Source organism: Phodopus roborovskii, unplaced genomic scaffold (assembly GCF_943737965.1).
Source record: "Phodopus roborovskii unplaced genomic scaffold, PHOROB, whole genome shotgun sequence".
Taxonomy (NCBI): Eukaryota; Metazoa; Chordata; class Mammalia; order Rodentia; family Cricetidae; genus Phodopus; species Phodopus roborovskii.
Window position 1 is genome coordinate 26,574,675 of NW_026126433.1, and position 19,420 is coordinate 26,594,094.

General features: G+C 43.9%; 1 protein-coding gene across 1 annotated transcript in view; it reads right to left on the minus strand.

Moving 5' to 3' along the window:
* Nucleotides 1-19,420, minus strand: part of Cacna1e (calcium voltage-gated channel subunit alpha1 E) — a 452,501-nt gene that overhangs the window by 298,263 nt on the left and 134,818 nt on the right. Inside the window, exon 3 of the mRNA XM_051186002.1 lies at nucleotides 3,683-3,952. Coding sequence (XP_051041959.1) covers nucleotides 3,683-3,952 — 270 coding nt within the window. The remainder of the gene's footprint in view (nucleotides 1-3,682; nucleotides 3,953-19,420) is intronic.

Here is a 19,420-nt window from a genome sequence, read left to right on the forward strand (position 1 = left end):
GTCTCACAAACTATGTGAGAGATCCCAAGTGTCTACCCCCAGGATAACTGTCCCCAGGCAAATAACAGTCAGAATGGCAGAGCTCAGCAGAGAAAGCAGTGGGTAGCTTTCAGAATAGCCAGTGCCTGGGAAGAAAGAACACTCTTGTTAGCTCTACTAGATGAGCAAGCAAGAAAGAAAAGAATGCCACAAAATGTGATACCACATTTTAAATCAGATTAGCATTTTCAAAAAGGCTATGGTATCATCTGCAGAAGAGAGTGTCATGAGAAAATAAAATTATCTCCCTATGCAGATGTAGCTTCTAAGAAAAAGGAAATGCATTCATAGTGGGCTGTTGCCTTTCCACCATCTTCCATGCCAAATCTGGGTTGTTGTAGACATTTTTCTTGAAATTAGAACTAGGCAACCCCTAGACAAGATAGCTCCCTCCTAAGTCAGGGAGTCATACAAGCACAAACTAAACCATGCCGTTTACTTAGCTTATCCTTTCAGATCAATAAAATTAAAACATCTGACATGTGAAAAAAAGCACCTTAAGATCTTTAACAGCTTAGTTACTCAGCGACTCTGTCACACAAAAAAAGAAAGGAAGGAAAGAAAGAAAAGAAAAAGAAAGGATAAACCCCACAAAGTGTAGTGCGCAGTGTATGTCAGTTCAAAGCAGGTCTTAACTACACTTCTGAACAACTTTCCTGTTGTAAAAATCTGGCCCCTACAAAGAACAAAGCACTACTGAAACCAGGAACACAGTCAATTACTGACACACCAATCACCTGGGGATCTGATTCAGCAGCTGTGAAATGGGACCCAGGAGTCTGGATTTTGAACAAGCTCTCAGGTGATACAAATGAGGCTCCTCGAGTTCACAGAGATGCAAGAATCTAAATGACTTCGCCTGGAATTAAGAGTCCCACCTAGCAGGTGTGCAGAAATTCCCAAAGGACTCCATTAATAATAATGGATGCTTATTGGGTAATTAGATAATGCTCTATGCATTTGACACATTAGCTCCTTCAATTCTTCCAGTAACTCTTTCATCACCCCAATTTTACAGGTAAGGAAATCAAGACATAAGTAATGAAGTAACTTTTCAAGGTCATGAGGCATCTGGGGGAAGCTGGGATTTGAACCCAGGAAGTGTAATTGGAGAGCTTTAAGAGTAACTGCTCTTCATGTTGATTCCTAATAAGATGAAGCAGATATTTGAGGAAACTGGATGTTGAGAACTGAAGGGAAGGTGAGACTAGCTTAGATGCAGCTTGGGAGAAAAATGCAGAGCCCACAGAGGCGCAATGCTTCCACGTGGTCACCACTGGAGGGAGGGAATACATTAGTCAGTTACACTGTACAACCAGAAGGGAAAAAAATCCAACCAGGTTCCCCTCAACATCTGAGCAGATGTACTCTGAACAGGTTACAACAGCCTAGAGGCTGTAGAACCACTGTAAAATGTCAAAGTATGGGGATAGCAAAGATGTCTGGGACTGGACATATGGCCAAGGCACTGAGCATGAGGGTGGAAACCATTCCCTCCGGAGTCTCACTTTAGACTCTGCTTAGTTCATTTGGGCCAAGAGAAGAATAAGGGAAACATAAAAGTAAGCATCACCTTGCTCTTACAGCGCCTGGTGGGAAATTTGTGCCTTTGCAGCAGAAAAGAAAACGTGGCAGAGGCAAAGACATGGTGTAGGAAACGTGCTTGGTGTCCCAGCCTGGGAGCCTGAACCCAGCCAGAAATACCTGTGTGCAGCATCGGGAACAGTGGACCACAAGGGAGTTTTGGTGGAGCTGTCCGAGGTGCCAAGGATGGCTGCTGCCACACTTCTCATGCAAGTGTCAGAGAAGGCTTTATCTGCTACAAGCAAAGGGAAGGGGGGAGGGGTGTTTCGGAGGAGGAAGGTCCTAAGAGGGTCACAGCAAAGTGGCACCTAGTGGGTGGGGAATCTAAAAGAACTGTAGAAGGTGGGCAAGGGAGGGGACTTTCACTGGGAGCTCAGTAGAGTACTGCTCAGAGGAGTTAATTTGCAGCATGCAACACAATGCAATCTGTCCGCTTTGTGCAGCTCACTGACAGGCATGACTGCAGAGACCAGACCCCTCCCCCGCCCCAAGCCCTCATCTAAATAGTTCAACTCAAGCATTCTATGGCCCAGATCATTGTGTGGGGGTGGAAGGGGGAGGTGAGAACTGGAGAACTAGGAGGAAAAAGGGAGAAACCCAGCCAGGGGGGGTGACTGTGGGAGGATGTGAACAGCAGCAGGAAGCATCACTGCTTAGAGATGCTTCTTCATTTCTAATGAGGTGCTGCCTAGAAGCACCATGCACCAGCCAATCCAGAAGCTCCTGAAGCAGGAAACTGGGGAGGAAAAAAAGAAGGCCAAAAACTAGATAGGGGGTGGTTGGGGATATGTCCAGGCCCTGGGGGAAGCAAGCTGCCTTGCAGACTAATACTTGAGACCCCCTCACATCTTTCTTTGGCTGTCTCACTGCTGAAAGGAGGGGGCAGCATGGGGTAAAGAGGAGGAACCCCTTTTGCAGGTGCATTCTTCCCAAGAATTGTACCTCCATGAGCACCAAAGTCCCTGTCCCCAAGCCAACCCCTACCACCCTCAACTCCTAATGGCCTCATCAGGCATGCAAATCCTTAGAGCAGAGTAGGCAGTAAGGTGCCTAATCAGCAGCCTGCATTTATTGCACTTTGTAAAATATGCAAAGAAGCTACTTCTGTGACCTTTCACCCTGAATCCACCACCACCACCAGAGATGACCTACCAGCTCTTTGTGAAGAGCAATACCCTTGGCTTTAGAGGTAGATTGTTTGCACACCTCTGACCCTCAGCGGATGAATTCAGGCCCAGTAGATCTGTCTGGTTCAGGGTACTGGAAGAGCAACCAGATATGTCAAACATTAAGAAGCAAGAGTAGCAACCCATGGCCAAGGAAAGGTGAACACACCTCCTTCCCAGAGAAGAGAACTCCAACTTTGGGCTGTGATGACATGATCACCTCCCCTGACAGTCACTCACTTTTGGTTGAACTTAAACTTAGTCTCCAGAGTTAGCTGAGTCCCCAGTCCAAAGCCTGTTTTTTAAGTATTCATTTGTCTATTTGCATCCATGGGTTTGGCTCATGCTCTTTGGAGCCTCTGGTCTGATAAATCCCATCCTAGAGCCTGAACTTCTCTGCTAGCAGATAGTGCCAGTGTCTTCCCAGCTGGTAGGAATGGGGGCTGAGGGACTGGCTGAAGTGGAGGAAAAGAGGCAAATGATTATGAAAGAAAGCCCTGAGATTAGAGGCAAGCCAATCCACAAGGAGTGCAGCTTCTGAAATGACTGGGGCTTTGGGGGTGGTCAAGAAACAGATAAAGCCCAACCCAGAAAGGGGCAGACACCTCAGTACCAGCCACCTAGGTACACTAGAGATTTCCACACGGAAAATAAAATAATAATAATAATAATAATAATAAATCCAAAAGTCTTACCTTGCAAAACACTAGTGCCCAAACAGGTCTCCAGGGTACCAGGCTTGCCCCTTGGATGCAACGAGGTAGGGTGCACTTCAGCAAAGGGGCAAATTTGGGCACCAGGAGGGGTGGGGAATAAATTCCATGCTAGGTTCCCCCCTCACCCGATGGAATGCAAAGGGGGAGAGGGAAGCCATGGTGGGCAAGAAAGGATATGGCCAATCGATGAGCTTCTTGGCATATTTCCTGACAATGTTATCTTCTCCGAAGATGAACAGGGATCTGTTGACCGTGAAACAGTTCTGCCGGACAGGAATGGGGTTGTACAAAGCCATAGTCCGCGCCCTCTGCGCTTTCGACTGCTTGTAGGCAGCTGCCGGCCCCGAGGCCGGTACAGGGGTTCCTTGTCGGTTTCTGCTCTGGTCCGAGTCTCCATCGCCTGAGCCCGGCCTGCCAACGACCACTGCCTCCCCGAAGCGAGCCATCCTGAAGTTTAAACAGACAGAAGACACACAAAGGTGATCTCCGAACACCCGCACACAAGAGGCAGAAAAGACACAGCCAGACTCAGAGCCTTATCCTCACAGGCTTGGGGACCACCGCCTCTGGGGACCCCTTGCAAGCTCTTCAGCCCTGCTCTGAACTGTGGAATCTAAAGGCAACCTCTGCGAAGCTCCATTTCTCAAGAAAAAAAAAAAAAAAAAAAAGAAGAAGAAGAAGAAGAAGAAGAAGGGGGTAGGGCTTGGGGGTGTTCAGCTTCTAGAGGCAATATTTTCCCCCAAATGCCAGCGTGGGGTGTTGGTGTTCAGGGACCGGAGAGGGGTGGAGTAGGCTGCTCCTCAAACATAGCTCCTCTTCTGGCACACGCACCACCTGGTTCAGAGAAAGGCAGGCACCAGCCCTGCTAGGTAACAGTTTGCTGATTTATTGGCTGGGGTGAGGGGCAGAGGAAGAAGAAAATGAAAACAAAAGAACTTTGAAAGAAAAACGAAAAGAAAAAAGAGGAGGGCCAGCTACGGTGACATGCTTTAGAACGCCAGCCCCTACCAGTCCATCTAAGAAATTCCACAGCCAAAGACTTGGCTCTTTAAATCTGACAGCAGAGACGCATCCAAAGGTTGGAGAGAGGGGGATGGAGAGGGGGAGAGCGGTACTGAGGTTCCTGCGTAAACCGCAACGCCCGAGAAATGAAGACAAGAAGTCGATCCAGCCGGAGAGGGGCAAATGACTTCACAGCTCCTGCGTTTGGGGTAGAAGTTGAGCAGCAACCAGAGAGCAGCGAAGCCCAAGTGCCAGCATCCGCCCAGAGCGCTCGCCGCCACCGCCTCCCAAGATCAGCATGCAACAGCGATCCGCGGCTGCGCCGGGGAGAGGGCGGGAGCGCGAGCTAGAGAGCAGGCGGGCAAGCGGGCAGGCGAGCACTCACAGCAAGGAACAGGTTGCAGTCAGCCTAGCTAGCGCCGGCAGGGCACGGATCTTATCCCTTAACCGAACTTCCTCACCAAAGACCAGTTCTCCCTCCTCCCGGGCCGCCTGGCTACAGGGAGCAGAGATGATGCTTACAGGCAGGATGAGGAGCGCAGCACAAGAGCGCAGCAGCGCAGCGAGGTGGCCAAAGGATCCAAGAGGGATGCGGGGGAGGGGCTCTGAGAGTCCAGCGTGGTGAGACTCGTTTGGCTTACAGATTCATTTGACCAGAGGCTACCTAAGCAAGGGTCCGAGGATGGGTCGCCTCCCCCTTTCCCCCAGTGATGCAGAAGAGACTCGGTCTGCAGCTGGTGGTGCCTGCGGGATCTCTGCAACAGATCAAGGACCTGTCCTGGAACGCTCTCCTTGGTATCGGTACAGAAGTGTACCAAGTGCCTCTTTCAATGCCCTGCATAGTGCCCTGCTCTCTACTGTTCTAGCGGAGGGTGGAGACCTTTTACAACTTGTGCCAGGACCTTGTAGTCACTCTAGGCTCCACTACCACCAGCAGGGATCCCCAGGGCAAAGATAGCACCCTTTCCCTAAACCCACACCTAACACCTGTAAGTGCTCTGGCCCCTGTGGCATCTGCTTCTCTGGGACCTTCTGCCCTATCTAACTATCTATCCTAAGTGGCCTTACAAGGCTGCCTTCTAGATGGACTCTAGCAGAACTTTGTGCCTTACTTCCTGGCAGATGGTCCAGGAAGCAAAACTTCCCTCAAAATCCCAACAAAGGGCTTCTCCCACCCACCGCCACCCTTTACTTTCTAATAAGGTCCACTGATTTTCTCAAATCTACTCCATTCAGAAAGAAAAGAAAACAAAAACAAACAAACAAAAATACCTCGTCCTTGCCCACAGAAGACCCCATAGACACTTTATCCCTGTCACCTCCCATTGCCTACACTAGCTGCAGCACACTTTGCCACCTTTGGCATCAACACTTAAGTGTATCCATGTTCTCCCTAAGTGAGTAATGGAAGAGATGAGGGCAAGGAGTGGCTGAGGACATGAGCAGAGTCTGACCACAGCCAAGTTGTTGGAAGTCATGAGGGAGTGTGGTTGTCACAGGACTGAAAGGACTGAGATTAACTGCTGAGAGAGGGGTTGATGTCTTAGTGTAAGGTATATGTATCCTCCTACTTGTGTGTGCCTGTGTGGGCAAGGCCATGTGAGTAAGTACCGACACATGCCAATTGTATGAGGGAGTTGAGTGTTAGAAGTGCATGTGTGTGTGACAGAACAGACCCTGTGTATAAGAAATTCAAAGAAATAATGGCCTCAACACAGGCACTCCTTGCCAGTGCCACTACCCTTAGAAACAGCATGTTATCTTTGGGATTCAGGGGAACCCATTTCAGACCAAATTGTTATTGGAGGTGTTCGTCTGCTCCAACTGTCACTGTGATCTCACTTTACTGACCAGTTTAATAGGAGGCAGAATTGAAGGGCGGTGACCACGAAGACCTGACAGTCACCTAGAACCAGGCACAAGTGGCTGTCTCAGGACCGTAAATTTTATGGGATTAAGCAGCTGCTTTCCAAGAGACCCATAACGCATAGCACAGAAGCCATACCAATCATTCGTTTAACAAATATTTTCACATGCATTTCCCCCACAACAGACACTATTTTAGACATTGGGGATTCAATAATGAACCATATGGATGATGACATAAATGATGTATCTTTCAGAACTTAAATGAGGTTGTGTAGCTTTACTGCCTCTCACTTTCCTTCCTTCCTGGTCATGCCTTCCTTTGAGTCTGTCTGTCAAGCAGGGCACACCAGCCTTTCTTTTACCCTCCAACAGTGTTTTTGTGGACAATTAAGGACCCCTGATTCCTCTCTTTACCCACTAATCAGAGATGTAGTGCTGATTATGTTTCCTTTTTCTACCAAACCCTGAGTTCCTTGTGACTGATACACAGTCTGATGCCTCTTTAGAGGCACAGAATATATAAGACAATATTAATAACAGTGTTGAAACCTATTGGGGCTGAACCCAGGTTTCCTGCACTCCCAAGGGGCAAACTTTGTAAATGCCTGGGAGAGTTCCCTTGGGAGTAGTAATGACTCTGTAGGGGAGTTCATGGGAGTTCTTGGAGAAGCAGTCTAAGAGGATTAGGGAAAATATTATGGCATCAATAGCTTTGGAAAGTGGCTTGGTTTAAGAACAGCAAAGCTTAGTCAGGATGGCAGAGTGGTCTAAGAACAGCGAAGCTGGAGGAAGGCACATCCCTCCCTCTTCATCCCCAACCTTGATGTTGCCATTTTTGAGAGCTTTAAGATCTATGGATTTCTATACTGGTTTTATATTCTCTATTCCCTTGCTTTGAAACTTAGCAGGTGGATACAGTTTTAAAAATCAAATCACATAAAGTGATTGATATAGTTATCAATTTACATAAGTCCTACAGATGGCCTGCAAAGCTGCCAGGTCAGTCTAGAAGCATGCATTAGGATGCTGATTTAAACCATAGAACATCAGAGCTTCAGAAACATGAACGCATTGGTTCAGACCCAGTAAGAGGCAGAGAGTAGACGTCTAATGGATCTGATTTTCAATTTCTAATAACCATGCTGCAGAATCGCAAACTGTACATGATCAAGAGAAGAAATAATAATGCTAAGCCTATGGAAATGTTCTGCCTCCTATCCTCAAGATGAATCTGATCCATGTCTAAATGACGAGGTCACCATGCTAAAGGAGCCATCAAGAGCGATCTGATCATTGACATCGTGATTTTTGTAAGGAAATTTCATAAGTATGTTTCCCCCTGGTTCTACTGCTCCCTAAAGACCCACAAATGGAAAAATCAGCTGATCAGAACTCTGGAAACCAGTTTGAAAACCCCTTTCTCAGCCTCAGAGACAAAACCTCATTTCCCCGTTGTCGGAGCACCATCTACTGGTCACTTGTGAGACATCACTCTGAGCGCAGGTACTTTGTAGTCCAGCACCCCCAGGCACAGCTTGAGAATCCAGACACCCTTAACAATTGTCCTCCAGTCGCCAGCCTTATGTCACTCCCTTGTGGGACTTTCTGGAGATCTAAACCCTCAATTTCACAAAGCAAAGGAGTTCACCTCACAGTTCCCAAGAAGTTCAAGCCCATGCACGAAGGCAGGAATGCACAGACAGACAGATGAATAGGCCAGTGGAGGGGGGGGGGGATGTCAAGATGCGGCAGCCAAATATCCTGCATATTTTCCTGCAAACTGCATTCCTCAGGCTCAGAATTTTCCGGGATTAGAGGAAGCAAGTGAAAACCTTCCCCAGATTATTGATCACATGAATAGTATTAAATTTCAAAACCTTTATCCTTTATCCCTGATACTCCTGTGAATAAAGGGTCTGGGAAGAATAGTGGGAAGTTCTTTCAGTCTTGTGTGTAAAGGGAAGAAAGCAAGAACATTACAGTGTCCCCAGGCCAGGTAGGCCATGGGAGCTCATGCTAAGGCATACATGAGTGGCAAGAGTACAGAGTCTATTCCACTCTTTCATAGAGAACTTTCCAGACTTCACAGGCTTTGGGCCATGTTCTTATAGGATCTTCATCCATCACCAAAGAGGCTGAAACCCTGGGTCTTGGCTAAAGGCACGTACCCCTCCCACCAGCCCTGAGCTTTACTCTGCCTTGCCTTGCCAAATACACTCAGATAGCTTATGCTTAAACTATCAGAGTCCCCTTTGTTCTATTTTTCCCTTATTGAGCTTTTCCAAGAAATACTCTTATGCAAAACAGTGCTCTAAGGAACATAATGCAGAGAGGATTTGGGAGTGGGTTCTTAAGAAAAAGTTGGCAGGAAACCATGTGCAAATGCATAGCAGAGCAGAAGAGCAGGATGGCAATGCAGACAGCTCAGGAGGCTGCTGGCATTCACAGCACCACACAGCCTTGACTCGGGTGAAAAATGTAGCATCACATCCTTATATAATAACGTCCAGCCCTGGAATCATCATCTCTCAAACCTAGGCTTGAGAAACCCAGAACACCAAAACCAATCAATCAATCAAGCAACTGAAAATTTGCCCAAAGGAATTTTTTAACCAAGCCTTTTGATGGCAACTCAACATCTCTTCAGTAACAGCAACACTAAGAGTGTCTTATCATTTCTTTGCTGCAGGGATGTGAGACAAATTCTATTTGTTATCTGTGGCCCAAAGAGAAAAGAACTTTTCCAATGGCACAAAGCTAAGAAATGGCAGTCACAGCTCCTGATTATAAGCTTAGATTCTTTATGGCAGTGGCCACTGTTAAGGTAGTATATGACAATGTCTTCTTTGCTTAATAGTCAGTTCATAGACATGATCTTAGTCTTGCAGAAGTAAGGCATAATCTAAGTTTGAGAGTCTTCTGAGGGATTAAATAAGAATATGTCCCCCAACTACACCACTGGTCTGTAATGAAACATTGTTGTTTGATACTGTATAGCTCTTAGAGCAGCACATGTCACTCAGTAAGTGCTGTGTAAGTGCTCTTCACACATTTTAACTATGGCACTGTGGCTGGGGCAAAACATAGCAAGCACCTTGTAACCAACTGGTAGTTTTCTGTTTCAGAAAGGACAAAACACAGTCATTGGATAGCTTTGGTTGGGGGGCTGTGGGTAGATGGAGGAGCAGAGACATGTACATCCCTAAGATACGGCCAAAACAAGGAATGAAGCTAAGCATGGTAGTATATACCAGTACTCAAGAAAGTTGATGCAGGAGGATTTCCACTTTGAGGCCAGTCTGTGATACATAGTGAGACATATCTCAAAAAGCAAGGCTGGGCAGGCACCTCTGTGGTAGAGTGCTTTTGTAGCATATACACGGCCCTTGGCTCAATAGCCAGCATGAAGAGGAAAGAAAAGGAAAGGACATCATTAAAGGCCACTTTTAGGAATCCAAAGGCTGTGGTACCCGAGAGAGCTGGGTGTTTTGTTTACTAATTCATGAATTTATAAACCTTGCCAAATATTCATGAAGCCCTTTCCATGTGCCAAGCATTTTTCTTGCACATCTGGGTCTCAACGATAAAGTAGACATAGTCTAAGAACTCTAAGAGCATAGAGTTTAAAGGAGAATCAGAAGAGACTAATTCCCAAAGGGCTCTCTCCTAGAAGCAGAACATGGAGTGCACAGGAAGAAAGCTCTAGGGAAGGCCTGAGTGCTCAGGATGAAGACCACATACAAGATGCACAGGACTGACAACATAGTCTGCATTTCTATTTGCATGCCCTGTGCCTGGAATCACATGCAGCCTTAGTTCTTCAATCCATTTTTTGCCACCAAATGAGATCACTTTTCAGCTGGAATGAAACAAAATAGAAAAGGAAATATGTTGAACCTACCAGATATTAACTTTCATTGAGAAAGTCAGTGGGGGGAGGTTAAGAGCCTTGGGAAAGAAATGATTTCTGCACTATCACTGCCCACCTCACCTCCCTACGTAGGGGTCCACTGTACTTCTCTGGCACGGCCAAGTTAAGCAGGAGACTCAGCAAAGCACCTCTCTCCTACTAATGAGGCTGATCCAAGAGTAGGAACAACTACCGGAAGCAACCCACCCACCTGCCCCCCACGTGGTCTCCTGACTCAGGAAATGCAAGGCAGCCCACATTCTGCAAAGCTCACACAGCCTACTTGGGCTTAGATTGATTCATCCATTCAGCAAATACACTGTGCGCATTGTCTGTGTGTCAGGCCTCCGGCTGGAATAGAGAACAAGTAAGGGACTGCCTAGGAGAAAAGGGTTCAGAGTGGACGCTGCTCCTGCCACCCTTCTCTAGCTCTGTTTCCTACAAGATTCTCTTGAAGACTATGTTCCCAATGTAGAGAAAGCTACTCACAGCTGAAGCAAAGCCTTGGGAGAACCCTGAGGCTCAGAGAAAATAACCAGTTTTTACTACTCACCAATCGTGCCCCTCTTGGTGGGGCTCAGCAGATTACGCCACCACCTGTCCATCACCACACCCCCTCTCTCCCACTCTCTCCTACACCGAGCAGCTGGCTACACCCACTTGGTATAAAATAATCAGAGTGAATAAGGCATCCCCATATGATATGGACTCAAGGCTAGTTCAGAAATGTACACCTTGGAAGGACATTTGCTGGTTGTGACTCTTCCACGCTCCAAAAACTGCACTATGCTTCTCTGGTGACCTAAGATGGTCTGAGTTCAAGTCTCCTTTTCCCTCAGATCTGCATCATTTGGCATAATAGGCTTGCTCGTATTCCCCGAGAACCACCCCTAATCTTCACATCCCAGTTACCAAATTTCCCAGTTTCTCACTCTTGCCATCTCTGACTCTTTTATTGCTCACTTTACCTTAGGGACACTCCATGAGTCTTCAGGCTCTAAATCGTCCCTCTCTGATGTTGTCCCCTTGGAGCTCCTGTCCTTGCCTCGTACTGTACTCTCATATCTACCCACCAGCTCGCAACTTCCAATGAAATAAGGCATGTCTCCTAATCATCCCAAGCTCAATATAAATTCAAAGCCACATTCTCCTTCCCAAAGTCACAGTTTTTTTGTTTGTCTTGTTGCTGTTGTTGTTTTTAATCTCAGGGATGTCATTGTCCCTGTCAATCCTTTAACTTCAGTGACCACCCCACCCCCCGCTGTTTATAAAAGAACCAAACTCTGTAGCCCACCTGTTCAAGAAAATCTGGATCTTTCCCATGCAAGTGCCTACCTAGTCAGTCCATCATGTTCCACTGCAATGGCAGTTACTACAAACGTACCCACCATTGCTGCTGATGGTTTAGCGCCTGTCTGAGACAGATCTGGAATGCCCCTCCTCTTTTTTACTTTCCCAGCTCCAGCCATCAGCCAATTTAGTTTCATCTCCATGTGTCTCTCACAGTCCCTCCAACTCCATGTCCCCTCTTTCCTGCACAGTAAAAACTTTGTCTTCATTGTGGTTTTACTTAGAGTACCTGCATGTTATTATCTTCATAGCAAGTCTTTACAAAGTACCTAGTCAAATGAATGAATGGACTTTTTGCAACTCTTCTTGGGGAGGAAAAAACAAAAAGGATGATGCCTGGTTATTTAGTAATCAGTTATCTGGCCCATCCCTATAGGGCTGCCCTTCTTACATACTCTGAATCTGACTTTGGGTCTCTGCTTGCCTAGTGCTCACCTCCTCCTTTATATTAAGAAGGGGTGCTTACCTCTTTTAAAGGGGGTCAAGCAATTCTGACTCACAGAATCCCAGCATCATGACAGCTTCATCCCTTTTTATTAATCAGTCATAAAATTAAAGAATTCATGGTCCAGGGCAGGACTGAAATAATATTTGGGGAATGGATTGTTAAAAGAAGACACTAAGATCCCCACATAAAGAATATTTTCAGAAAATGAAAAACAGAATAAAAGTTAGCCTCAAAAGTTAAAATTCTATTTTTTTTATCTCTATCTCTCTTTCTTGAATAAAGAATTACATGACAAAAGGCATCCCTACCCCTGGATGCAAAAATCAAACAAACTAACTAACAAAAAAAAAAAAACCCAGTCCTGTCTTAAAAATATATATCCCACCCTAGATTCAGCTCTGATTTGATCTGCCACTCAGGTGTACAGACATGCAAGTGATTCTTTTATGCTGGTCGGAGCTTTCAGACAGGCTTAATTCAGCACTTTTAAATGAAAAGAATGACAAGCTTTCTTAAGATATTCAAAAGAATAAGTAAAAAAGAGGACTGGGAGTGAGGCTGAGTGGGAGAGCAGTCACCTACCAGGTGGGAGACCCTTGATTCAATGCCTAATGCTGAAAAAAATAGCTGACTAATTAAATTAGGAAATGTGGAAACCAATTCCCAATCAAACAAGAATTTCTGAACTATTTCATTCTAAGACCCCCTAGCCATCCAATTACTTGACACATACACAGACACACTCACAATACCACTCTCTCTTTCTAAAAGACTTGGTTTGTTTGCCTAAAAAAAAAAAAAAAAAAAAAAAAACAACCATTCTGCCTCCAGTCACATTATTCTAAATAACCTGCTATATATAGTTAATGATTAATACAATAATCCCAAACTCCCAGGTATGCTATTTCCCATTTCTCCCCAATAAATCACAATTTCATATGGCAAATTCAGGGCTATTTAAAAAAAAAAACAGAAAACATGGGCATGTATCAAAGAAGCAAAAATTAATACATTATGTGAATATGTAAAGTGTCATAATAAAACCTGGGTGTGATGTCACACACCTATAATCTCAGCACTTAGGAGGCTAGGAAAGTAATGATGTAAGTTCAAGGCCAATCATAACTAGTGAGACTGTGATTACAAAACAGCAAGGGGAGCTGGAGAGACGAGGACTCAGCAGGTAGATACATCACCAAGCCAGACAACCTAAGTTTGATCCCTGAGACCCACATGGTAAAGAGAGAGAAATGAATCTTGCATGTTATCCTCTGACCTCCACATATGTATGTGGAACACACACATACACAAAACAGAAAGGAAATGGCATAATGAAATACATTGTTTATATAATTAGCATATGCTAACATACATATAATTTTTGAAGTAATGAATAATTATAACATATATGTTTTGTAATAAATATTAAAAGCTATTAAGTCAAAGACACTGTTCTTCACTTTCCTTATTTCTCAGAATAATCCCACGGGGTAGGTACTATTATAATTCCCATTTTATAGATAAAAAAAGCAAAACCTAGAAAAGATCAAATAATGTTCCTTTAAGTCAAAAAATGGTTAGTGATGTAGAAAGTCATCCTAGGTTTACCTATCTCTAATACCCATTGCCTTAGCCCCTGTAAGATCTCTCAGTGGCATCAACAGAAATTGGAGTAAGTTGCTTTATCTCATCATGATTCTACAATTCCAAGGGTAGAAAACATGTCCAGCCTCTCTAGGTGGTGCTGACAGTCCTCAGAACCAAGTCATCGAAACACATGACACTGCTAGGAGACTTACAGCTCAGTCCCTGTTCTGTTTATAAACGCTTATACGCAAGCCCCTCAATCCCAGGGAAACCAAATGCTCTGACCAACCCTCAAGCTGCACTCCAGCACATTTTCAGTTTCATTTACTCTTTTCGAATTGCAGTCCTTCAGAGCAACATTTGTCATGCCAACCTGAGTCCTGGCTCAAAACCTTTTCAACTCCTCAAAACTCTTCAAACCCCCAAAGGGAGGCTGTTGCCCACACCGACTCCTGCAAGTAAGGTTTTGCACTTGTCTGTCAATGAGTGGCCAAGTTTATCAGAAATGCACTAACCTCTGAATTCCATGGGCCAATCCCATCATCCTTCTGGAAAAGCTACTGGCCAAATTCCAGAGGGCTCAATGAAGGAGTGAAGTCAAGGAGGGAAGGGGGGGAGAGGGAGGGTCGGTGCTCAGTAGCAGAAAGCAAGGATCTGCTGCAGGTAGACCCCAATGTGACCCCAGAACTGTGTTCTCAGAGAATCCAGAGATGTCACTAGCCCCACCTCTGAGGAATATCGATCCTGGGTCCTGAACATTAAGAGTGGCTTCAACTTTTTCATGAACACTTACTTTTACTGCCAACGCATGCCATGAAAGGATTCAGCACATTTAAATCCTCCTGCCTCTCAACTTGTTTTCCTGCCTGCACTCCAGCAGGTAAAACACCCACAGACTCACAGTGCTCTGGGCTGTAGAATTCACAGGAGTCTATAATGTTCAGGTTATTTTTAAATTTTCAGTCCACTCTCCCTCCCCACAAACAGCAGGCCTGCCATTTAGAATGGTGTTTAACCCACACCCCACCTGCTTTGAAACTTTAGTTTTTGTGTGTTAAAAGAAAAGAAATAATCCTTCAAACATACACATATGTGCGTGTGTGTGCACACACACATGAGCACACATACTTGCAAGGCAAAGACAATGCAGTATGGGGGATAGAAGATCCCTCTCACAGAACAATGTCAAGATTGTTACAATATTCACCACTGCAGGTGAAACTAATGTTATATTGGCGGCAGGGACCCACACCAGGCATTACAGACAAAGTCAAAAGACAATTAAAGTCACATAGTAAAGATTGTAAGACCCTTCATTTATCCCGGAGTGGATAAGCAAAGCCAGTGATATAAAGTTATAATTTTCTTCAAATAAAGCATCTTCTTGGTATTTTAGACTTGGAGACAGAATCTCACTATGTGGTTCAGGCGAACCTGAAATTCACAGTAAACCCCTGTTTCAGCCTCTCAAGTGCTGGAATTACAGACATGAGCTACCATAACTGGACTTTTCCTTTGTCTTCTTTTAAAAAGAATTCATGGGAAGGGAAGGAAAATTCAGCAAAAAGAGACTTAAATAATTTTTACCACTTAAAGCATCAAGTATTAATAACCAGCATTTGTGGGAGACAGAAGCTCTGTGAATGTATCACCTTGCTTGATCTACAAAAGGAGCCCGTGAGGTGTGGCTTATACAAATCACATATCTTACACAAGACAAATTAGGATCAATGAAATCAAGAATAACCAGTCAAGGGGTTGGAGAAGAAGGGCTTGTACTCAGGAGTTAATGAGTACCACACAGTGGACACTGAGTCTTCTCCCCATCTGTGGACAAAAGAAGAAAGATGAAAAGTCCCTTTACCTGGAAATGAGCTTTGCATGAGCTACACATTTTCACAGAGCCATTCAACCAGCCATGCTGTGGAAAATAGGTGGCACAGACAAAATCAGTTACAGACCCTCTCCAAGTCTTCCCCTTGGCGGTGTAACTTCCAGAACAAATACTTTCTACAGCTCTGTTGTTGCCCCAGTGCTCCAGGAACCTATTACGAACTACATCAAACAGTGTTCTTACTGAGCCAAACCTTAGCATTCTATGTCCCACAAGACGAGAAGGATGTCCCATAAGAAAGTCCCCTTGTCTCCTCACTCTCCCTGCTGAAGCACTAACAGGTGATAAACAGATCGGGATCAACACTGTATTCACACTAAATCAGCTGTGTGTTTCCCTGGGGGCTATTAAGACATGCACACATCCCTACACATACAGGACTTGGCAGGACTTGGCAGGACCTCCCCTTACCTGGCTGCCCCCTTGGGGGAGATTTCCAAACTCAGACTCTCCTCGCACCTCTCTAACTTCCCCCTTTATCCTCACCTCTTCTGCTTCTGCCTCCTAAATGTGCAGATCCCATAGGTCCCATTGCCGAGGGCATGATGTGACCGCATTCTTACTAATGCCTTCCACTAAAGCCACTATCTGAAAGTGCCCAACCTTTTATCTCTAACCCTGTTCTTTTTGAAGTCTGGTACCATTTACACTTGCTCAGATAGGCTTTTCCACCTCGGAGGCCTGACAGCCTGTGAATCAACTTGTTTAAAACAAACTCATCATCTTTCCCTCTCTACCAGCACAAGTGATTCTGTTTACAGCTAGCTTCACAACCTCCCCTCCCCCCAATGGAGCACAATGCTTTGCATACTTGACTACTTCACACCAGTTGTTACCTAAGCTACCTTTTTCTCCATGCCATGCTCACAGTCTCCCTTCCTTTCCCATTTGCACTATTACCTCTGTGGTCAAAATGTCCTTTTCTGGGTTCTATGAAAATTCATTGCTTATCTCAGCTCTGGCCCTATTCCTACATTCAGTGCAATAAGATCCAGGTAATTCCTCAAAGTTCTATCCTAGCAGCTAGAATAGTATATGGAAAAGAATTACTAAGCAAATTTGTTTTGAAATGGCTGGCTGGATGGATGGATGGAAGGATGGATGGATGGATGGATGGATGGATGGATGGATGGATGGATGGAATTCTCTTGACCACCATATACAGCAACAAAATCATTATAAATTTAAGATTAATCCAAACATGAGTATCATTGAATCCAAGCCTTTATTACCACTCTATTATACTCAGATCAATATCTCTTATCAGTGAAGCACACTGCCACCATTCCCCACATATGCTCTGAGTTTTCCCATTGCATGTCATTTCTCACTTTTCCTTTTCCATTATTTCCACTTACTTTCATAACAACCAGTCGAAGAGCTTATTTATGCTTAAAAGCCCGACTCAGATTCACTTCTTCTATGACCCATTCTGTGATCATGTGACAAAAGTGACTTCACACTCCTCTAAGTACCTCTGGCATTTTATTATCATGCTATGCCTGACAATGTCATGTGGACATATCTTCCTCTATGTTACATAGATTCATCTTTGCATTCTCTATAACATACTCAACTGTCTCATGTATTGTATATCCTTGCATATTTATTAAATACACACATAATACATGAATAGACAAATGGCAGCAATAAAAAAAAAAAGCCAAGTGCACACAAGCAAAACATGGACTTAAAGGGATCTGTGCTGTGGTGGGAAAGTGCTCTTGAAGAAGCCAGAAGTGATGAACCTGATCCAAAGATAATCTGTTCAGCTCAAGGATTGTCTCCAATGTGCTCTTCACAAGCACAAGTGCAATTTGTAAATACAACATGGCAAGACAAATGATCCACTGAAGGGAGGCAGATACCATGGTCACCAAGAACATGCAGAGAACACAATATCTTAAGAAGATTTTGTTTTTTGAGTGAAGATAGAGATGATCTCAATTCATTCCGTCTCATGGAGGGACAGAGACAGAAAATCAGAGACAGAGAGACAGAGAGAAAGATGAATGAATTATGTAGACAAAAGTGGTCTATGTTAGATATAAGGGTAATCTGAATATAAAATGTGCCTAATATTGCCATATGTATCAGTCTGCTCTTATAATCTCCCCTCTTTAGAGATGAGAAAGACATATACAACAATGTTTCTCCAACTCCTCATTCTCTGAATTTCTGATTATTCTTTTCAAACAGATCTCTGCATTGTATGATGTTAAACAGCATTTCTGACCTATGGTCACTTGGTGCTAGGTAACATTCTCCTCAGTTGTGACATTTTAAGATATCCTCCATTGAGAGGAGTAAAATCACCGTTGATTGAGACCACCAATGTAATCAAATGAATTTCTCATGATCCCAGGATTGGCATCCTAACTGGTTATCGTAATCAAGAGATGCAAAGTCCCAGTGGACCTCACTCCTTGCATTTCTTCCCACACATGTGGGAAGTCACAGTCTGTGGGAAATGGAATGAATTCAAAGTTGTGCCTCTAGTTTTAGACAGACTCATAGCCCTATAGAGGTCTCCATACCTCAAGATGAAGAAGAAATCATGGAACCCCCCCCCCATTATATATCCCAAAGAAATAAAGAAAGGGATTCCTGGTTAATGTTCTGAAGCATGAAAGACAATAGGAAATGACTCAAAGTATATCTGATAGAATTTGCAAAGACAGAAGAGAGGAATATAGACTTTGAAGAGTACAGGACAAATTTTCCAATAGATGAAAGAAAGATACATATCTTTAGAGTCAATAATTTCAGTGAATTCTAAGCAGGATGAATGGAAATAAATCCAACTTATATGGAATTAAGTAAACTATGAAACGATCCAAATGTGTAAAGGGAACAATCTTAAAAGCATCCTGAGAAAAGACAGAATACCCATAAGGAACAGCAACTAAACAATCAACCGTAACAAGAGGCCAGAAAGTAAACAAATAACACATATTAAAGTATTGAAAACACTCAGTTAAACTTTTACTCAAACTTTGTATTGAAATAAAAACTTTTACTGAAAAAATAAGAGATTGTAATTCCAGTTCAGATCAAGTAGGTATATAAAATGTTCTTTAAGAAGGAAATATTAATTGAAGAAAGGAATGGCATTCCCAAAAAATGTCATGATCAGGTAAGATTTTGGTGAATATGAAAACCAATTTAAAATGTATCTACATCATTATGTAATATATAATCTATGATTACACATACAAAACGGTGCTGAATTACTGAACAATAGTGACACAATAGTCAAAGGTGGTGTATTACTCAGAAGGAGCACAGACTTGAAATCAAAGCACATCTTTCAAGTTCAGTATCACAGCGCTGGGAGGGAATAAGTCAGAGAATAATAGGCCTGGACACTTGATGTCCTCCTCTGGCCCCTACATCACACACACACACACACACACACACAGAGAGAGAGAGAGAGAGAGAGAGAGACAAAGTTTACACACATTGAAAAATGCCATTCCAAAGCTCTATAAGGATGCTGAAGACCAATGTACAAAATACAAGTTCTAATATATCTACAACAATGAATAAAAAAATAGACTTATTAAAGGATGCAATGCAGATTATTGCCAGGTGTGGTGGTGCACACCTTTAAGTCCAGCACCCAGGAGTCAGAGGCAGGCGAATCTCCATGAGTTTGAAAACAGTCTAGTCTATATAGTGGGTTCTAGGACAGCCAGAGCTACATAATAAGAACAAACAAACAAATAAATGTCATATAGAATCTATAAAGCCATATGGCACCTAAAAGCAAATCTAATAAAATTTGTGAGGCTAGTAGGAGGGAGTAATTTAAGGGACATTACAGAAGCTCTAATCATAGGAAGAATTATATCA